The 21,978-nt window shown below is 49.3% G+C and overlaps 1 protein-coding gene across 12 annotated transcripts in view; it reads left to right on the top strand.

Moving 5' to 3' along the window:
- TTLL7 (tubulin tyrosine ligase like 7) overlaps window positions 1-21,121 on the top strand; it is a 202,691-nt gene extending 181,570 nt beyond the window's left edge. For 10 of the 12 annotated variants that reach the window (XM_073643985.1, XM_073643984.1, XM_073643982.1 and 7 more), the window contains 2 exons: window positions 11,400-11,576; window positions 18,487-21,121. In XM_073643985.1, coding sequence (XP_073500086.1) covers window positions 11,400-11,576; window positions 18,487-18,604 — 295 coding nt within the window. In that variant the 3' untranslated portion in view covers window positions 18,605-21,121. The remainder of the gene's footprint in view (window positions 1-11,399; window positions 11,577-18,486) is intronic. The other 2 variants (XM_073643990.1, XM_073643979.1) reach the window with 1 other exon arrangement.
- The last annotated feature ends 857 nt before the right edge of the window (window positions 21,122-21,978 follow it).

The raw sequence follows: 21,978 nt of genomic DNA, 5'->3' as shown, positions 1-21,978 counted from the left end.
CGGAGACGCTGCCGGCAGCTCCTGTGTAATTACTGAGCAATGATGTCCCCGATGTGCTGGATGGAGACAAGTCTGGAGACGTGCCTGCAGCTGCTGTGTGATCACCGACTAATGACGTCCCCGATGTTCTGGATGGAGACAAGTCTGGAGACGCTGCCTGCAGCTGCTGTGTGATCACCGACTAATGACGTCCCCGATGTTCTGGATGGAGACAAGTCTGAAGACGCTGCTGGCAGCTCCTGTGTAATTACTGAGCAATGATGTCCCCGATGTGCTGGATGGAGACAAGTCGAGACGCTGCCGGCAGCTCCTGTGTAATCACCGACCAATGACGTCCCTGATGTGCCTGATAGAGACAAGTCCGGAGACGCTGCCGGCAGCTCCTGTGTGATCACCGACCAATGATGTCCCCGATGTGCTCAATGGAGACCAGTCCGGAGACACTGCCGGCAGCTCCTGTGTGATCACCGACCAATGATGTCCCCGATGTGCTCAATGGAGACCAGTCCGGAGACACTGCCGGCAGCTCCTGTGTAATCAGCGACCAATGACGTCCCTGATGTGCTCGATAGAGACCAGTCCGGAGACGCTGCCGGCAGCTCCTGTGTAATCACCAACCAATGATGTCCCTGATGTGCTGGATGGAGACAAGTCTGGAGACGCTGCTGGCAGCTCCTGTGTAATCACCAATCAATGACGTCCCTGATGTGCTGGATGGAGACAAGTCTGGAGACGCTGCCGGCAGCTCCTGTGTAATCACCGACCAATGACGTCCCTGATGTGCATGATGGAGACAAGCCCGGAGACACTGCCGGCAGCCCCTGTGTGATCACCGACCAATGACGTCCCCGATGTGCTGGATGGAGACAAGGCCGGACACGCTGCCGGCAGCTCCTGTGTGATCACCTACCAATGATGTCCCCGATGTGCTCGATGGAGACAAGTCCGGAGACTCTGCCGGCAGCTCCTGTTTAATCACTGACCAATGATGTCCCCGATGTGCTGGATGAACACAAGTCCGGAGACGCTGCCGGCAGCTCCTGTGTAATCACCGACCAATGACGACTCCGATGTGCTGGATGGAGACAAGTCTGGAGACGTGCCGGCAGCTCCTGTGTGATCACCGACTAATGACGTCCCCGATGTTCTGGATGGAGACAAGTCTGGAGACGCTGCTGGCAGCTCCTGTGTAATCACTGAGCAATGATGTGCGGGATGCAGACAAGTCCGGAGACGCTGACGGCAGCTCCTGTGTAATCACCGACTCATGATGTCCCCGATGTGCTGGATAGAGACAAGTCTGGAGACGTGCCGGCAGCTGCTGTGTAATCGCCGACCAATGACGTCCCTGATGTGCTGGATGGACACAAGTCTGGAGACGCTGCTGGCAGCTCCTGTGTAATCACTGACCAATGACGTCCCCGATGTGCTGGACGAAGACAAGTCTGGAGACTCTGCTGGCAGCTCCTGTGTAATCACCGACTCATGATGTGCTGGATGGACACAAGTCCGGAGACGCTGCCGGCAGCTCCTGTGTGATCACTGACCAATGACGTCCCCGATGTGCTGGACGGAGACAAGTCTGGAGACTCTGCTGGCAGCTCCTGTGTAATCACCGACCAATGACGTCCCTGATGTGCTCGATGAACACAAGTCTGGAGACGCTGCTGGCAGCTCCTGTGTAATCACTGACCAATGACGTCCCCGATGTGCTGGACGAAGACAAGTCTGGAGACTCTGCTGGCAGCTCCTGTGTAATCACCGACTCATGATGTGCTGGATGGACACAAGTCCGGAGACGCTGCCGGCAGCTCCTGTGTGATCACTGACCAATGACGTCCCCGATGTGCTGGACGGAGACAAGTCTGGAGACTCTGCTGGCAGCTCCTGTGTAATCACCGACCAATGACTTCCCTGATGTGCTCGATGAACACAAGTCTGGAGACGCTGCTGGCTGCTCCTGTGTAATCACTGACCAATGATGTCCCCGATGTGCTGGATGGACACAAGTCCAGAGACGCTGCCGGCAGCTCCTGTGTGATCACCGACCAATGATGTCCCCGATGTGCTCGATGGAGACAAGTCCGGAGACTCTGCCAGCAGCTCCTGTTTAATCACTGACCAATGATGTCCCCGATGTGCTGGATGGACACAAGTCCGGAGACGCTGCCGGCAGCTCCTGTGTAATCACCGACCAATGACGTCCCCGATGTGCTGGATGGAGACAAGTCCGGAGACGCTGCCGGCAGCTCCTGTGTAATCACCGACCAATGACGTCCCCGATGTTCTGGATGGAGACAAGTCCGGAGACGCTGCCGGCAGCTCCTGTGTAATCACCGACCAATGACGTCCCCGATGTGCTGGATGGAGACAAGTCTGGAGACGCTGCCTGCAGCTGCTGTGTGATCACCGACTAATGACGTCCCCGATGTTCTGGATGGAGACAAGTCCGGAGACGCTGCCGGCAGCTCCTGTGTAATTACTGAGCAATGATGTCCCCGATGTGCTGGATGGAGACAAGTCTGGAGACGTGCCTGCAGCTGCTGTGTGATCACCGACTAGTGACGTCCCCGATGTTCTGGATGGAGACAAGTCTGGAGACGCTGCCTGCAGCTGCTGTGTGATCACCGACTAATGACGTCCCCGATGTTCTGGATGGAGACAAGTCTGAAGACGCTGCTGGCAGCTCCTGTGTAATTACTGAGCAATGATGTCCCCGATGTGCTGGATGGAGACAAGTCGAGACGCTGCCGGCAGCTCCTGTGTAATCACCGACCAATGACGTCCCTGATGTGCCTGATAGAGACAAGTCCGGAGACGCTGCCGGCAGCTCCTGTGTGATCACCGACCAATGATGTCCCCGATGTGCTCAATGGAGACCAGTCCGGAGACACTGCCGGCAGCTCCTGTGTGATCACCGACCAATGATGTCCCCGATGTGCTCAATGGAGACCAGTCCGGAGACACTGCCGGCAGCTCCTGTGTAATCAGCGACCAATGACGTCCCTGATGTGCTCGATAGAGACCAGTCCGGAGACGCTGCCGGCAGCTCCTGTGTAATCACCAACCAATGATGTCCCTGATGTGCTGGATGGAGACAAGTCTGGAGACGCTGCTGGCAGCTCCTGTGTAATCACCAATCAATGACGTCCCTGATGTGCTGGATGGAGACAAGTCTGGAGACGCTGCCGGCAGCTCCTGTGTAATCACCGACCAATGACGTCCCTGATGTGCTTGATGGAGACAAGCCCGGAGACACTGCCGGCAGCTCCTGTGTGATCACCGACCAATGACGTCCCCGATGTGCTGGATGGAGACAAGGCCGGAGACGCTGCCGGCAGCTCCTGTGTAATCACCGACCAATGACGTCCCCGATGTTCTGGATGGAGACAAGTCCGGAGACGCTGCCGGCAGCTCCTGTGTAATCACCGACCAATGACGTCCCCGATGTGCTGGATGGAGACAAGTCTGGAGACGCTGCCTGCAGCTGCTGTGTGATCACCGACTAATGACGTCCCCGATGTTCTGGATGGAGACAAGTCCGGAGACGCTGCCGGCAGCTCCTGTGTAATTACTGAGCAATGATGTCCCCGATGTGCTGGATGGAGACAAGTCTGGAGACGTGCCTGCAGCTGCTGTGTGATCACCGACTAGTGACGTCCCCGATGTTCTGGATGGAGACAAGTCTGGAGACGCTGCCTGCAGCTGCTGTGTGATCACCGACTAATGACGTCCCCGATGTTCTGGATGGAGACAAGTCTGAAGACGCTGCTGGCAGCTCCTGTGTAATTACTGAGCAATGATGTCCCCGATGTGCTGGATGGAGACAAGTCGAGACGCTGCCGGCAGCTCCTGTGTAATCACCGACCAATGACGTCCCTGATGTGCCTGATAGAGACAAGTCCGGAGACGCTGCCGGCAGCTCCTGTGTGATCACCGACCAATGATGTCCCCGATGTGCTCAATGGAGACCAGTCCGGAGACACTGCCGGCAGCTCCTGTGTGATCACCGACCAATGATGTCCCCGATGTGCTCAATGGAGACCAGTCCGGAGACACTGCCGGCAGCTCCTGTGTAATCAGCGACCAATGACGTCCCTGATGTGCTCGATAGAGACCAGTCCGGAGACGCTGCCGGCAGCTCCTGTGTAATCACCAACCAATGATGTCCCTGATGTGCTGGATGGAGACAAGTCTGGAGACGCTGCTGGCAGCTCCTGTGTAATCACCAATCAATGACGTCCCTGATGTGCTGGATGGAGACAAGTCTGGAGACGCTGCCGGCAGCTCCTGTGTAATCACCGACCAATGACGTCCCTGATGTGCTTGATGGAGACAAGCCCGGAGACACTGCCGGCAGCTCCTGTGTGATCACCGACCAATGACGTCCCCGATGTGCTGGATGGAGACAAGTCCGGAGACTCTGCCGGCAGCTCCTGTTTAATCACTGACCAATGATGTCCCCGATGTGCTGGATGAACACAAGTCCGGAGACGCTGCCGGCAGCTCCTGTGTAATCACCGACCAATGACGACTCCGATGTGCTGGATGGAGACAAGTCTGGAGACGTGCCGGCAGCTCCTGTGTGATCACCGACTAATGACGTCCCCGATGTTCTGGATGGAGACAAGTCTGGAGACGCTGCTGGCAGCTCCTGTGTAATCACTGAGCAATGATGTGCGGGATGCAGACAAGTCCGGAGACGCTGACGGCAGCTCCTGTGTAATCACCGACTCATGATGTCCCCGATGTGCTGGATAGAGACAAGTCTGGAGACGTGCCGGCAGCTGCTGTGTAATCGCCGACCAATGACGTCCCTGATGTGCTGGATGGACACAAGTCTGGAGACGCTGCTGGCAGCTCCTGTGTAATCACTGACCAATGACGTCCCCGATGTGCTGGACGAAGACAAGTCTGGAGACTCTGCTGGCAGCTCCTGTGTAATCACCGACTCATGATGTGCTGGATGGACACAAGTCCGGAGACGCTGCCGGCAGCTCCTGTGTGATCACTGACCAATGACGTCCCCGATGTGCTGGACGGAGACAAGTCTGGAGACTCTGCTGGCAGCTCCTGTGTAATCACCGACCAATGACGTCCCTGATGTGCTCGATGAACACAAGTCTGGAGACGCTGCTGGCTGCTCCTGTGTAATCACCGACCAATGACGTCCCTGATGTGCTGGATGGACACAAGTCCGGAGACTCTGCTGGCAGCTCCTATGTGATCACTGACCAATGACGTCCCCGATGTGCTCGATGGACACAAGTCTGGAGACGCTGCTGCCAGCTCCTGTGTAATCACCGACCAATGACGTCCCTGATGTGCTGGATGGACACAAGTCTGGAGACGTGCCGGCAGCTCCTGTGTGATCACCGACCAATGACGTCCCTGATGTGCTGGATGGACACAAGTCCGGAGACTCTGCTGGCAGCTCCTGTGTAATCACTGACCAATGACGTCCCCGATGTGCTAGACGGAGACAAGTCTAGAGACTCTGCTGGCAGCTCCTGTGTAATCACCAACCAATGACGTCCCTGATGTGCTCGATGGACACAAGTCTAGAGATGCTGCTGGCAGCTCCTGTGTAATCACCGACCAATGACGTCCCTGATGTGCTGGATGGACACAAGTCTGGAGACGTGCCGTCAGCTCCTGTGTAATTACTGAGCAATGACGTCCCCGATGTGCTAGACGAAGACAAGTCTGGAGACTCTGCTGGCAGCTCCTGTGTGATCACCGACCAATGACGTCCCCGATGTGCTGGATGGACACAAGTCCGGAGACGCTGCTGGCAGCTCCTGTGTAATCACTGACCAATGACGTCCCCGATGTTCTGGATGGACACAAGTCCAGAGACGCTGCTGGCAGCTCCTGTGTAATCACCGACCAATGACGTCCCCGATGTTCTGGATGGACACAAGTCCGGAGACGCTGCCGGCAGCTCCTGTGTAATCACTGACCAATGATGTCCCCGATGTGCTCGATGGAGATACGTCCGGAGACGCTGCCGGCAGCTCCTGTGTAATCCCTGACCAATGACGTCCCCGATGTGCTGGATGGAGACAAGTCCGGAGACGCTGCAGTCACGGGAGCAGGTTTAGGCCACGCAGGCAGTTCATAGTACTGAGAGGAACAGGCGGCCTGGGGAAGTTATGTGGAAAAACGGCTCCTGGGACACTTTCACATTCCCTCATGAAGGCCTTTTTATGGTGTTACCCATGCGGTGTCCTGATCAATCTTCAGTGGTCTTTGAATCCTAATAGAAAAGACTCATCGTTGAAGAGGACAGACCTCCATTACAGCCTCCATTGATGTCTTGCTTTACATCATGATCGCCTTTGAGAGTGGTGACGTAAGGTCGGTATACACAAGTGGAGACCGTGTAACGTTGCAGAGCGGGGGGCCGAGTGCTGATGAGCAGAAAAGTCATCCGCTCTGCTGACCCCATAACTGCAGAGTCCAGACCTCCTCTGGTATAAACACTTTTCCCCCACTGGGAGCTTCATGGCCGAGCAGCTGCTGCAGCCGTACATCACCAAGCACAATGCTGTTCGTCGGATGGAGTGGTGTAAAGCCGCCACCACCAGACTCTGGAGGAGACATGTTCTGTGCAGTGACGGATCATAGTTCTGTACAAACTAGATCGGAGATTATGAGTCCGACCTCTCCCCAACTTTATGCTCTGACCTCACAAATGCTCTTCTGGATAAAGGAGCAAAAGAGGCCGACTCCATATTGTCTAAAGATGTTGACATGTGAAGTCAGAAAAGCCCCTGAAGCCGAGGACGACATCATAATGCAAAGTACTGATACAAGATTCTTTGTTTCTTCAGACATTCTCGTATTGGGAATCCATGCAGATTATTAGCATCATTAGATCTGGGTTAAATACATCCACAGATATCTAGAATGAATGAAACGTTATGGATACCGGAGTACCAGGTGTCTTGGATTATCAGATGGTCATAGAAATCCCTGTACATAGATTTCTCAACTCAGGAGGCGTTGGCAAATTTCTTGCGCCCCATTGAAAGCATTACAAAATCATGGATTCCAGGTTTATTGTGTTTCAGAATATTGAGGAGGTGGGGGACAGTCACCAAGGGCCAGAGAACAGGTGCAGAGACGGTCACTGAGGGCCGGAGAACAGGTGCAGAGACGGTCACTGAGGGCCGGAGAACAGGTGCAGAGACGGTCACTGAGGGCCGGAGAACAGGTGCAGAGACGGTCACTGAGGGCCGGAGAACAGGTGCAGAGACGGTCACTGAGGGCCGGAGAACAGGTGCAGAGACGGTCACTGAGGGCCGGAGAACAGGTGCAGAGACGGTCCCTGAGGGCCGGAGAACAGGTGCAGAGACGGTCCCTGAGGGCCGGAGAACAGGTGCAGAGACGGTCACTGAGGGCCGGAGAACAGGTGCAGAGATGGTCACTGAGGGCCAGAGAACAGGTGCAGAGATGGTCACTGAGGGCCGGAGAACAGGTGCAGAGACGGTCACTGAGGGCCGGAGAACAGGTGCAGAGACGGTCACTGAGGGCCAGAGAACAGGTGCAGAGACGGTCACTGAGGGCCGGAGAACAGGTGCAGAGACGGTCACTGAGGGCCGGAGAACAGGTGCAGAGACGGTCACTGAGGGCCGGAGAACAGGTGCAGAGACGGTCACTGAGGGCCGGAGAACAGGTGCAGAGACGGTCACTGAGGGCCGAAGAACAGGTGCAGAGACGGTCACTGAGGGCCGGAGAACAGGTGCAGAGACGGTCACTGAGGGCCGGAGAACAGGTGCAGAGACGGTCACTGAGGGCCGGAGAACAGGTGCAGAGACGGTCACTGAGGGCCGGAGAACAGGTGCAGAGATGGTCACCGAGGGCCAGAGAACAGGTGCAGAGATGGTCACCGAGGGCCAGAGAACAGGTGCAGAGATGGTCACCGAGGGCCGGAGAACAGGTGCAGAGATGGTCACCGAGGGCCGGAGAACAGGTGCAGAGATGGTCACCGAGGGCCGGAGAACAGGTGCAGAGACGGTCACCGAGGGCCGGAGAACAGGTGCAGAGACGGTCACCGAGGGCCGGAGAACAGGTGCAGAGACGGTCACCGAGGGCCAGAGAACAGGTGCAGAGATGGTCACTGAGGGCCAGAGAACAGGTGCAGAGATGGTCACTGAGGGCCAGAGAACAGGTGCAGAGATGGTCACTGAGGGCCAGAGAACAGGTGCAGAGATGGTCACTGAGGGCCGGAGAACAGGTGCAGAGATGGTCACTGAGGGCCAGAGAACAGGTGCAGAGATGGTCACTGAGGGCCGGAGAACAGGTGCAGAGACGGTCACTGAGGGCCGGAGAACAGGTGCAGAGACGGTCACTGAGGGCCGGAGAACAGGTGCAGAGATGGTCACTGAGGGCCAGAGAACAGGTGCAGAGATGGTCACTGAGGGCCGGAGAACAGGTGCAGAGATGGTCACTGAGGGCCAGAGAACAGGTGCAGAGATGGTCACTGAGGGCCGGAGAACAGGTGCAGAGACGGTCACTGAGGGCCGGAGAACAGGTGCAGAGACGGTCACTGAGGGCCGGAGAACAGGTGCAGAGACGGTCACTGAGGGCCGGAGAACAGGTGCAGAGACGGTCACTGAGGGCCGGAGAACAGGTGCAGAGACGGTCACTGAGGGCCGGAGAACAGGTGCAGAGACGGTCACTGAGGGCCGGAGAACAGGTGCAGAGACGGTCACTGAGGGCCGGAGAACAGGTGCAGAGATGGTCACTGAGGGCCGGAGAACAGGTGCAGAGATGGTCACTGAGGGCCGGAGAACAGGTGCAGAGATGGTCACTGAGGGCCGGAGAACAGGTGCAGAGATGGTCACTGAGGGCCAGAGAACAGGTGCAGAGATGGTCACTGAGGGCCGGAGAACAGGTGCAGAGATGGTCACTGAGGGCCGGAGAACAGGTGCAGAGATGGTCACTGAGGGCCGGAGAACAGGTGCAGAGATGGTCACTGAGGGCCGGAGAACAGGTGCAGAGACGGTCACTGAGGGCCGGAGAACAGCTGCAGAGACGGTCACTGAGGGCCGGAGAACAGCTGCAGAGACGGTCACTGAGGGCCGGAGAACAGGTGCAGAGACGGTCACTGAGGGCCGGAGAACAGGTGCAGAGATGGTGTCAGTACTCCCTGCGTCCAAACCCTCGGCTTCTCCTGGATGGTTTGAAGATTCTCAGGGTTTGTGAATATTTGGATGCTGCATTATAATGGCACTATTAGATTCAACAACCAAGACAGAAATGGCTGAAAACAGAAAGCAATAGATTGCATTCACCAATGCAGAGACGACGGATTCGGTTCCGTTGTGCCCGCCGGCACCGTATTTCCCAGTTCCCTGTTGCCGGAGCCTCCATCAGCGATGATTGGGAGTTTTGCCTTCCGGCGACAATCCGGTTATGATAGAAGCGGCTGATATATATATTTTTTGTTTTATTTTACACAGTATTTCCTTTGCTTTTTGTTGACGCACATCAAATAGAGAAGAAGCAAATTGATCCGTGGGGACGGCGGGGCGCACTTCCCTTCAATCAGAGTCATTTCGAGTACATAAATGTTCTTACACACGTGAGATTTGGGAGCCGGTCCGGCAGTCAGAAGAAAATGGAAATCATTAAGTTTTCATTACACTGGAAACAGGCCGGAGTCGCCAAATTTATTTACTTAAATGTTGTTTTTTTTTCTGTTCCTTTTCCGCTCTTTTGATCAGCGCTCGACATTGGACAATTGAATTTTCTCCGGTTGCGTATTTGTTGTTAGTTTTGCTGTGATTACGCCTCGCTGTATTCTGAAGTCTACTTGGAATCAATCTGGATTGTTCTCTCATCATATTTCATAACTACTAAAAGCTTCTGACAATTGCTCTCCGTCTGATCGCTGTGAACGGCCGCCGCGTTCCAAGCTTTAAAGGGACGTGGCGGTAACGAAGCTGCGCCATTCTGGAATCAGACAGGGATCTCTGCTTTCGGGAACCCCAGAACTTTTACAGCCTCCAATTTAGGACCCTTATCTTTTGATATAGTTCATTTTTTAGAAGACATTAAATAGGGTTTGATTGATTTCCAATGGAGTAATGTAATACTTCATTTCTCCTGTGGGGGGTGCTGCAGTGAAACTCAACATTTGTTGATGTATTCCTAAGCCAATCACTGCAGATCACTGGCGCACAAAACAGCGGGATAATTTGTAATCAACTTATTCTATAGAAAAAAAACGAAAAACTTGAAAGCCTCAGCATGGAGGACATTGTATAGAAGCACTGAGTAGTGTAGCTGTGAATCCAGTTCTACTATTAAATATAAAAAAAACCTTACTAGAAGGCAGAGGTATTGTGGTAATAAAGCACAACTGACCAGTGTAGCTGTGAATCCATCACTGGTGTGAAATAGAATATGCACTTAAAATAAGCAAGAGCATGGAGGACAGTATACAGCAATACTGAGCAGTGCTGTGAACCAAGCTATGGAGTGAAATAAAACACTTACTAGCAAGCAACAGCAGAATGGAGGACGCTATACATTAGTTCTGAGCAATGTAGCTGAGAAGTCAGCTCTGGAGAGAAACAAGGCATTTACTAGAAAGCAGCAGCATGGAGGACATTATACAGCAGTACTGAGCAATGCTGCTGTCAACCCAGCTCGCTCTGGATTGAGAGAAACTTACTAGAAATCAGCAGCAGGATGGAGGACAATATACATCAGTACTGAGCAGTGTAGCTGTGAATCCATTACTGGGGGTGCAATTATTATTATTATTTTTTATTATTATTATTATTATTATTATAGCGTCAATAAATGTTTATTGCTCCCCCAGTAATGGATTCACAGCTACACTGCTCAGTACTGATGTATATTGTCCTCCATCCTGCTGCTGATTTCTACTAAGTTTCTCTCAATCCAGAGATGTAGTATGAAGTGTCTTTACTTCTGTTATTGATTTGTGCAGTTTGTTGAAGTCCTGAGAATCCTCCAAGCTGGTCAGTACTTTGGGATGGGTTTTACTCCTCTTTGCAGACTGGCACATGCCCGTGGTTTATTACCAGAGGCAGCCATGTGTATATATAGAAAAGCTGGATACTACGGCTCCCGCGTGTCACGGCCATGTTGGGGGGGGTCACCCAGCTTTCCTAGGGACAGACAAGTCTGTGCTGAATTAGTGCTATTTATTATTGTAGGGTTGAACACTGGATTTTCGCAGCTTTTCTCCATCTGTCGCCTTTGGCTTCACGTCTGTGGGTCTGTTCCAGCAGATTCGCGGAGAGGTCACACGTCCTATTCCTCCCCTCGCTCGGGCTAAACCTTCTGTTTCGTATAACGCTCTTATTTTTTGGCATTTGTGTCCGAGAACATGAGGTCATTTGTGTTTTCTTTGCCAGCAGCGCCTCATGGGAGACGATCTTCAGCAAAAGCACCGAGGTCGTGACACCCGATCAGCTCCAGTGTTGTCATCGGCTGGTTCAGCTCTGCAAAAACTGCCTGCTCGTGGTTTACAAATATGCAAGCGATTCGCGAGGCTCCGCGGCGGGCGCGAGTCCGGATGGGAGCGACACAAGGTATTGATTAGAACATTAAATGTCTTCCCGGTAAATCCTGCCGCAGCCGGCGTCCCGGGGATGGGAATAGCGCTGTGCCCCGCTGACGCACGCTCTGTCCGGAGGAGCTCGTCTCTCAGGACGCCGCCGACATGTGTTATAATCATCTTCCAGATATCTGCGCTGCGGCCGACAAACCACCGCCTGGAAAGCGAGTGCAGTTTCCTCCCCAAAGTGAAAAAATGCAAGATGAGCGCTTCCTCCCTAATAAACCACATTTATATCTTTTATAAAAAAAAAAACGTCCGGCGTTTCTTGTCCGGAGCTGTAAGTCACACGGTGCTAATGCCAAACAGAAATCTGCATTCCAGGAAGATCTCGCCGTCCCTGCAGACCGCTCCAGATCTGACCCTCCCTGTGTAACTACCAGCTGGGGCCACCAGGGGGCAGTACTGCACGATGTGTATATCATAGTGCTGCACCTTTATAGTGGTCACTGAGCTCCGAATCCAGCGCCTCTCCACCAGGGGCTGACAAGTGGCTGCACAGTCTCGCCCTCCATTTCCCTCCTCTGCTCAGAACGGCAGTGAAGTGTCATATCACCAAGATGGCCGATGAGACAAGGCTTTTATGCCAAAAAAACTAGAGTTAAAAAGCTGCACATTTTTGCACAATTCCGAGTTGTGACTCCGGGCTTTTGCACAGCAGCGATGACAACTTGGTGACTAATTGTAGCAGAAATGTCCTGAAGTCCATGATCGGAGTTAACTCCTGACACTGGCTGCCAAATTCATTCAGCTCATCTGCTATTCTGCTGCAAAAAGAGCAATAAACCCATCAAAACCCTCCGTAAAAACCCATCAAAACCCTTCGTAAAAACCCATCAAAACCCTCCGTAAAAACCCATCAAAACCCTCCGTAAAAACCCATCAAAACCCTCCATAAAAACCCATCAAAACCCTCCGTAAAAACCCATCAAAACCCTCCGTAAAAACCCATCAAAACCCTTCGTAAAAACCCATCAAAACCCTCCGTAAAAACCCATCAAAACCCTTCGTAAAAACGCTTGTAGAGATCGCACCAAAGAATTGACATGATGCTTTTTCTAAAACATTAAAAACACACACAAAAAAAACCCCTGCGATGTGCACTGTAGGCGAGTTTGGCTTTTTCAATGATTGGAAAACTATTTGCAAGCAAATCTGAGGCATTTTAATGTGAATTTTGGTGCTGAATTCTCACCCAAAAAAAAGCGTACACAAACTGTGTGAACATACCCTAGAAAATGCAAGATTCCTAATGTTGAAAAGCTAAAAAAAACCACATGATACATTTATGAACACTCGTATGATTTTATCCAAGAGGAAAAAAATAAAGGCGGTTTATGGGAAAAAAAACACTAACAAAAAAACTCTCCAAACCCCCAGCACGCAGTATTCTGACTGCCACGCTGCGCGCAATGTTCACCAGTGACTTATATCCTTGTTTCCTGCAAGAAAAAGACTAAAATCGCTGCAAAAAAAGTGATTTTTGTTTTAATAACGCTACATCTGAAGGCGTCCTGAAACGTGCAAAATGTTTTCTGTGCTTTTGGGGACAATTCCCTAATGCAAAAATATGATTCACAGAGGTGAATTGTGCTGTAATTTGCCGTGCTGCGATTGTGGAACTATAAATCCCAGCATGTCTATGGATTTGCTTCCTCTGTACAATGCACGCGTCCCTCTTTTCTTCTGGAGTTTCCTCGCTCTCGTTACTTACGGTCTCGTTCGCACGCTGCAGTCAGCACGTCCCAGCGTCCCGGCCATTATCCACCAGCCTTTCCGCCTCTCTTATCTCTATTAGATAAACGCCTCATTTTGAAGGAGCAAGAAAATGGCCGGGTTTTGACTGGATCCTTAGGAACATTTCAGAAGTAATTTGGGCCGGCGGCGTCAGCATAAAAGTCAATTGTGTGTGTAATCATCCGATGGAGCGTGACGCGGTCGGTGCGAGCGATTGTGCACGGAATATAAGACGAGCGCCCTACGTGCCGCCCAAGAACGCGCCCGGATGGGTCACTAGTTATAGCTTTAATAAAAGCCTCTCCAGATGTTATGAGACTACAACTCTCAGCGTACTTGGAGACCACTTCAGTAAGGTAGGCCGTGTTCACATGGGGCTGTTTTAGGAGGTTTCTTTTTTTCGTTTTAGAAGATCCACTCCAAAATCCTCTTAAAATATGCACGGAAAACTCTTCCAATTCATTTCTATGGAAAATCCACTTTGCTGTTCAGGAGGTTTTTTTTTAGCTTTTTTTTAAGAGATTTTGAAAAAAAAAAAAAGTGCATGATACTTCATGATGTTATCAAAAGGCCACACACAAAATGAGTATTTTGAGACAAACTTTTTCCAATCGTAAACTGCTTCAAGAAGTGCTCCATTTTTGGGGAATGTTTGGAGGAGGTTTTGCTTTCCTGAAGCTTTTTTTTTACAGCCATTTTATTAAACAATACCTAGTTGGAGAAGTTTCCTTCAGGATCTGCTTCAAAGGCAATGTTCTCCTGGAGATTTTTGAGAAGTTGTCCTCAAAAACTGCATCAAAAACACTCGGAAAACTCTTCCTGTTCAGCTCTGTGGGAAATCCGTCTTTTCAACTTTTTTTTTCCCTGAAGAGATTTTGTAAAATGTCCGCTGGAAAGAAAAAAAGAAAGCGCAAGTCATTTCTTTGGCTATATTCAGAGTTTTTTTTTTCAAGTATTCAAAAGCATATTTTTTCAAGTGGGAACTTCTTTAGGAAACTGAAGACTTTTTGAGATTTTTTTTTCTTTTGGAGCGCTGTTTACAGACTTCTGATTGGACAGTGTCTAGTTTGGAGAGGGTTCCTTCAGGATCAGCTTAAAACAAAAAAGTGACATAGAAAAAAAAATGTATCTGATGCTTTTCAAAACTTCTTCAGGATAAAAAGAAAGAAAAAAAAAAAAGCTGAGAAAACTTCTCTCTTGAATGGTCCTGATGTGCAATTCTGTGTTCTGACCCAAAGAGATTAATCAGAAGAGTTTTGCCCAAGTGAAGCAGTTTTTGGAATGCATCCAATCGAAAACCTCTTAAGTTCTGTGTGACCAAAGTTTAAAGGGAGTTTTTCAAAACTTTCCAGAAAAAAAAAAGCTCAAAAAAAATTTTATATACAACAAAGGAAGTAGGAAGAGTTTTCCAAGGTTTTTTTTTTTTTTAAAGGACGATTTTGGAGAAAATCGGTTATAAAAAAAAATCCCCAGTAAGTTCCAGTTGAACATAGCCATAGAATTTGTTTTGAGAATGACAATAAAATACAGATTTTTCATGCAGAAACCGTTTAAAAAAAAAAATGCAACTTCTTTGGGAAGTTTTTGGAGGAGCTTTTCTTTTCCTGATTGTGTTTAAGAGTATTCAAAGGAATTTTCTTGCTTGCAACCTTATGCTGGACAGTGCATAGTTTCCAGAGGCGTCGTTCAGGATCCATCAGAAGGGATGTGCACTTTTTTCTACCACCAGGCGTTTTTCAAAATCTCTTCAATTGAAAAAAAAAAAACTGATCGGTAACTTTCCAAATCCTGCTCAAGAACTCAAAGCGCCTCAAAAACTTGGCGTTTCGGATCAAAAAAGTCATTAAAAAGATTCAATGTGCACATACCCTAATGCTGAATAATATGTTTCATCTAAAAAAAAACTTCCAAAAACAGAATGTGTTACCAGAAGTGGTTTAAGCCTCAAAAACTCCTTACCTGTCGTCATATGTGATCTCTTAAGGCTACGCTCCGGTCTAAGGTACAAATGTCATCACATGTGGCCAATGCATAGTGTGTACAGTGCACATACCTGGCGCTCTCCTTTTAAAAGCTGCAGCTGCAGTTGACTCCTGTCTGCAAAACAGGTAACTACAGCCTCGGACTACCCGATTCACAGCTAGAAGTATGAGCCCCCCCACAACCTGACCAGGGAAGACACAGACGGGGTAGACTGGCCAACAGAGGGCTGAAATGAAGGGGCAGGCGGAGAGTTTCTAAAACTTCCTGCTGTGCATTGGAGAGTTCCAGGCTGTGGCGGCCATTTTGAACACAGTTAAGTTGTGTAAATGATGGCAATAGTTTTTAGAAAGCCGAAGTACAAAATATTGTAAAAATTCTTATAAAACTCTAAAAAAAATGTGCACATATATATATATATATATATATATATATATATATATATATATATATATATATATATATATATATATATATATATATATATATATATATATATATACACACTGCTCAAAAAAAATAAAGGGAAGACTTAAACAACTGAATATAACTCCAAGTAAATGAAACTTCTGTGAAATCAAACTGTCCACTTAGGAAGCAACACTGATTGACAATCAATGTCACCTGCTGTTGAGCAAATGGAATAGACAATAGATGGAAATTATTGGCAATTATCAAGACACCCTCAATAAAGGAGCGGTTCTGCAGGTGGGGACCACAGACCACATCTCAGTACCAATGCTTTCTGGCTGATGTTTTGGTCCCTTTTGAATGTTGGTTGCGCTTTCACACTCGTGGTAGCATGAGACGGACTCTACAACCCACAGAAGTTGCTCAGGTAGTGCAGCTCATCCAGGATAGCACATCAATGCGAGCTGTGGCAAGAAGGTTTGCTGTGTGTGTCAGCGTAGTGTGCAGAGGCTGGAGGCGCTACCAGGAGACAGGCCAGTACACCAGGAGACGTGGAGGGGGCCGTAGGAGGGCAACAACCCAGCAGCAGAACCGCTACCTCCGCCTTTGTGCAAGGAGGAACAGGAGGAGCACTGCCAGAGCCATGCAAAATGACCTCCAGCAGGCCACAAATGTGCATGTGTCTGCACAAACGGTTAGCAACCGACTCCATGAGGGTGGTATGAGGGCCCGACGTCCACAGATGGGGGTTGTGCTCACAGCCCAACACCGTGCAGGACGCTTGGCATTTGCCACAGAACACCAGGATTGGCAAAGTGGCCACTAGCGCCCTGTGCTCTTCACAGATGAAAGCAGGTTCACACTGAGCACATGTGACAGACGTGACAGAGTCTGGAGACGCCGTGGAGAGCGATCTGCTGCCTGCAACATCCTTCAGCATAACCGGTTTGGCAGTGGGTCAGTAATGGTGTGGGGTGGCATTTCTTTGGAGGGCCGCACAGCCCTCCATGTGCTCGCCAGAGGTAGCCTGACTGCCATTAGGTACCGAGATGAGATCCTCAGACCCCTTGTGAGACCATATGCTGGTGCGGTTGGCCCTGGGTTCCTCCTAATGCAGGACAATGCCAGACCTCATGTGGCTGGAGTGTGTCAGCAGTTCCTGCAAGATGAAGGCATTGAAGCTATGGACTGGCCGCCCGTACCCCGGGCCTGAATCCGATTGAGCACATCTGGGACATCATGTCTCGCTCCATCCACCAACGTCATGTTGTACCACAGGCTGTCCAGGAGTTGGTGGATGCTTTAGTCCAGGTCTGGGAGGAGATCCCACAGGAGACCATCCGCAACCTCATCAGGAGCATGCCCAGGCATTGTAGGGAGGTCATACAGGCACGTGGAGGCCACACACAATATTCAGCCTCATCAGGAGCATGCCCAGGCGTTGTAGGGAGGTCATACAGGCACCTGGAGGCCACACACAGTACTCAGCCTCATCAGCAGCATGCCCAGGCGTTGTAGGGAGGTCATACAGGCACGTGGAGGCCACACACAATACTCAGCCTCATCAGGAGCATGCCCAGGCGTTGTAGGGAGGTCATACAGGCACGTGGAGGCCACACACAATACTCAGCCTCATCAGGAGCGTGCCCAGGCATTGTAGAGAGGTCATACAGGCACGTGGAGGCCACACACAATACTCAGCCTCATCAGGAGCATGCCCAGGCGTTGTAGGGAGGTCATACAGGCACGTGGAGGCCACACACAATACTCAGCCTCATTGTGACTTGTTTTAAGGACATTACATCACAGTTGGATCAGCCTGTAGTGTGTTTTTCCACTTTAATTTTGGGAGTGACTCCAAATCCAGGCCTCCATTGGTTAATAAATGTGATTTCCATTGATGATTTTTGTGTGATTTTGTTGTCAGCACATTCAGCTTTCTACAGAACAAAGTATTCAATGAGAAGATTTCATTCATTCAGATCTAGGAGGGGTTATTTCAGTGTTCCCTTTATTTTTTTGAGCAGTGTATGTGTGTATATATATATATATATATATATATATATATATATATATATATATATATATATATATATATATACATATATATATATATATACATGTTTAGGTCATCCTCCTTTTCCCAATCTAAAATGAAATTCTAAAAATTAAGCACATTTGATATTGCCGCGTCCACTAAATTCTGATCCATCCCAACAATATGAAAACTGCTGGCGTCCTGAAGGTTGGGGCTACACGGTGACTTTGGCCTCGACTCCTGACGCTGCTACATCGCAGTGCAAGACAAGTGAATGGGGTCACACTGCAAACGCGAGGATACTGCAACAAGCAAGTCGCCAAAACCCCGCCGCGGCTGGACGTCTTGCTTGTCGCGGTCACAGCACCATTGGCGTTGCAATGCGATGCCATTCACTTGTATTACGCTGCAATGTAGCTGCGACATACAACAAACTTTGATCGTGTGACAGGTGTCGCGGACAAGTAGCAGAGTGCCCCTCCTGACGCTGTGGGACCACAACTCCCAGCATGCTCAGCGATCAGGCTTACTTATGGGGGTGATAGTTCATAACTGAGAATCTACGACCCACAGGAGGCCGATCTGTACTTGTGTATTCGGGAGTGGGGGCCTCATTATTAGCCGCCATGACTGTTGTCACCCAGCGTTCCCAGAAGCTGATAGCATTTAACTCTTCGTGTCTTGCTCTGACTGATTCTTTTCTGTGTGATCGTTGCAGGTATCTACTGCCGGTGGTCCCTCAATTCAGCGTTAAAATGGCGTCTTCCAGCGTTGGCCCGCCTGGACTGCCTCGCTCCAGCTTTGTGTTTACCTCTCGGCTCGCGCCGCAGTACTGAAGAACCGGATCCGGAATGTCGCCAAGGATTATTGTTTTTGTTATTTCTTGCCCTGTAAATAATAGCGTTACGATGTACAAGAAACTTTCACACGGTGCTAAGCACAGCGATTGCACAGCGCCTACGGCGAATTACAGCGAGACTTGTGAACCCGCGGGCTTCACCCTAGCTGTCAGCGCATGCTGGGAGTTGTAGTTTGACAACAGGTGGAAGCCTGCTGTTGTGCCAAGTGGTTTACAAGATCCTTGAATGTCTAGATACCGAATTAGCGCCTTTTGCCACGTGTAATACTTAGAATGCTAACTTATTTTTTTTGCTCGTATAGGAATGACGCGCTATGTATTATTATATATTGCCTTTGAATAAATAAAATGCGACAGTTCTAAGTATGGGACCGGCAACCATTTTGTGTGCTGTAGAAAAGCATCCGTTTTTATGGACTGGCTTCAGCATCACACAAAATGGCCGCCCTCAGTGAAGTGCCAGGTGCACTTCACCATGCTGAAATGCTGACAAAAGAAGTTTAAAGTAGCATTAATTGTGCCAGAAGAGCAATTACGACTTTGTGAGAAAACACAATTATCAGCCATTTTGTACATTTTCTAGGCCGGAGGCATAAAAACAACAGTTCGGCAGTTGCCCATAGCAACACATCAAATCCCTGCTTAAATGAAAGCTGGAATATGATTGGTTGCTATGTAGCAGGACTTGTCCAATCAGATTTCATCTCTCATTTCTCAGAGGCTCTTTGAAGAATGAGATCAGTGACTTGATTGGCTGCTAAGGGAAACTTTCTTATTTCCATCACAGTCCCCCAAAAGATGAAGCCCCCCCCATGTATTGCCTCAGCCACAAGTCAAAAACAGTCAATTTTCCTCCATTGTTCCATAAAAATACAATAAAAATTCCTTTAATTTGACATCAAACAACTCTGATGGATGTCTCGATGTCTGCTACTCCAAGTTGAGTAAAATCCTTTTAATCTTTTTATCAATGGAGCCCGAAGGTCCAGATCAAATATTCTGCATTATTGGACGGTCAAGTATTTAACATGAGGCCTTGTGCACTTCACGTCTGAGCCTATAGGGGACGCCATATGTCACCTATAGGCTCGCTATAGATAGGTGTCACCCAGCGGGACCCCACAGCCTCCGTATACTGACGCCTGCTCTCATTTGTCTTTCATGGGGTGAATGGAGCCTGACGGACGCATTCAGCCCCTTCCCACCGCCGCCATTTATCGTTTTTTTGCGCTTTTGTTTTTCCCAGGCCCATAACTTTTTTATTTTTTCGTCCCCACAGCTGCATGAGGACTTAGTTATTGCGGGGCGAGTTGTAGTCTTGATGCCGCCGTTCATTTTAACATTTAATGCCCTGAAAAACTGGAAAAAAAAATTTCCAAATGTGGTGAAAATAATCAATCCCGCCTTTGTGTTTTGTGTTTCTTTAGTTCATTATGTGGTAAAATGACCCGGCAGTGCGATCCTCCAGGTCAGTGCGATTAACATCGATACCAAATTTATATAAAATTAGCTTTGTGTGGCCATTTTCTGAGCCCCATAACGTGTGTATTTCCCATTGATGGAGCGACCGCTTGTTTTTTTGCGTCCTGAGATGCCATTTTGTGGTACGTTCATTGTTTTCATCACTTTTTATTAAATTTTTTAGAAAGGTTCAGCGACTGAAAAACGCCAATTTTGGTGTTTCATTTATTTTTTGCTTTATGGGTCTGATAATTTTATGTTTTGATAACTCGGACGTTTCTGAATTTGGTGATACCAAATATGTCTTTTTATTATTAAAGGGGACACAAGGGGTGATTAAGATTTTTATGCTTTCCTTTACATTTTTAGAGACTTTTTTTAAAAACTTTTTTTCACATGGGTGGGCTTCATGGAGTACCAAGATGGTGGCGACAAGGGGAACTTCACCAATCATGTAACTTAGCTCTCCTCTAGAGGGAAGAAAGATATAAACGGCGGAGAAAAAAATAGAGCAAAAAATACGGTATGGTTTTTGTTCCTGAAGAAGAATTGGGTTACACTTCGAAACGCGTAGAAAAATAAAAGAAACCTTTTTTTTACATTAGCTCTGGCATTTGACGTCACTTCATCAGTTGGCAGCGCGGATACTGACCACAAACTTTTTTTTATATTTTTCTAGATGGAAGAAAGCCACTCTGTAGCGCCCCCTCTAGGCAGTTGCCTTTACCAGTCAGTGTCCGACCCTTGAATCATGGTTCGGGATATTGGCCAGTGGCCTCCATATGTACCGGCTATTTCAGGGTTCCCGCTCCTCGTTGGCTGGCCGGGTGAGAAGCGTCTGACGTACGTCTCGGGGACTTTGTTTTTAAGTTAGTGAAATTAATTAACTACCAAGTTTTGGTGTCGGACTATCAGAGTTTCAGACTATTGAATGCCTGATTAAAGGAATTTTTCTGAACCAGGAATCTCATCATATAGAATAGTTTCATCTGGTATTTAAGTGAGGACCGGACCCCATAACATAGGGATGCCACATTTGTTTGTAACCAGACGGAGCCACGTTTGCCCTTCTGTCAAACTTCTCAGCCAATCAGCAGAGCCGAGAGTCATCACATGACTTCTTTGCCACCCCACCTCCTCATTAGAGTCACGGGGCTCCCTTCAGATTAGCGTTTTAGGGGCCACCCATAGTTAAGGTTTGATAGTCTTCTATAGTTGCGTGGTTCTTAAAGGAGAGGATCCCTTTAAGGCTAATGTTGGATTATCTGTATATCTATTTGCCATTTTTTTTTCTCAGGAAATTCCACGTTACTGTTAATTATAAACCTGTTAATTTGCGTTCTGGAGATTTCCGTCCACCATTTTGTGGGCGGTTCAAGGATTTTAGAGCAATACGGTAATACAGTTTGGTTGAGTTACAAAATGGCTTCTTATTTTTGGAGCAGTCCAGACAACCTCTGTAAAGCATCGTGTGAAACCAGTGTCCAGGGTATATAGATCCATTACCGCCAAATGGCGTATGTGTGCCCGGCATGGTGCTGTACTCTCCATAGACAGGAGTTTGGGGTATTGCACGCACCGCACACATCTAGAAATCCTCCATGTACCTCCGATGTCAAACTGAGGCGCCCCGTATGGCCAAGATTACCTGGCGTCCTTCATAATTGTCATCTGGGGTCATGCCCATGTCGGTGCAACAGATGACGGACCCCAGTAGGACTGCCGCACCGGATCGCACAGCAGTTGAGTGCAGCGTGGCAGGGTCATAGCCAAACTGATCTCTATAAAGATTTTTGGGCACTTTAACAATCCACTTACACTGTGGCAGAAGCTGCCATGTTCCCTGTACCTTATAATATTCTTTATGACTCAAAATTGGCCCCCCCTTAA

The sequence above is a fragment of the Phyllobates terribilis genome, unplaced genomic scaffold, assembly GCF_046119375.1.
Source record: "Phyllobates terribilis strain yellow unplaced genomic scaffold, ASM4611937v1 Scaffold_8__6_contigs__length_399053987, whole genome shotgun sequence".
NCBI lineage: Eukaryota > Metazoa > Chordata > Amphibia > Anura > Dendrobatidae > Phyllobates > Phyllobates terribilis.
The sequence above is the reverse complement of the archived record's forward strand: the minus strand, read 5'-3'. Positions and strand labels throughout refer to the sequence as shown.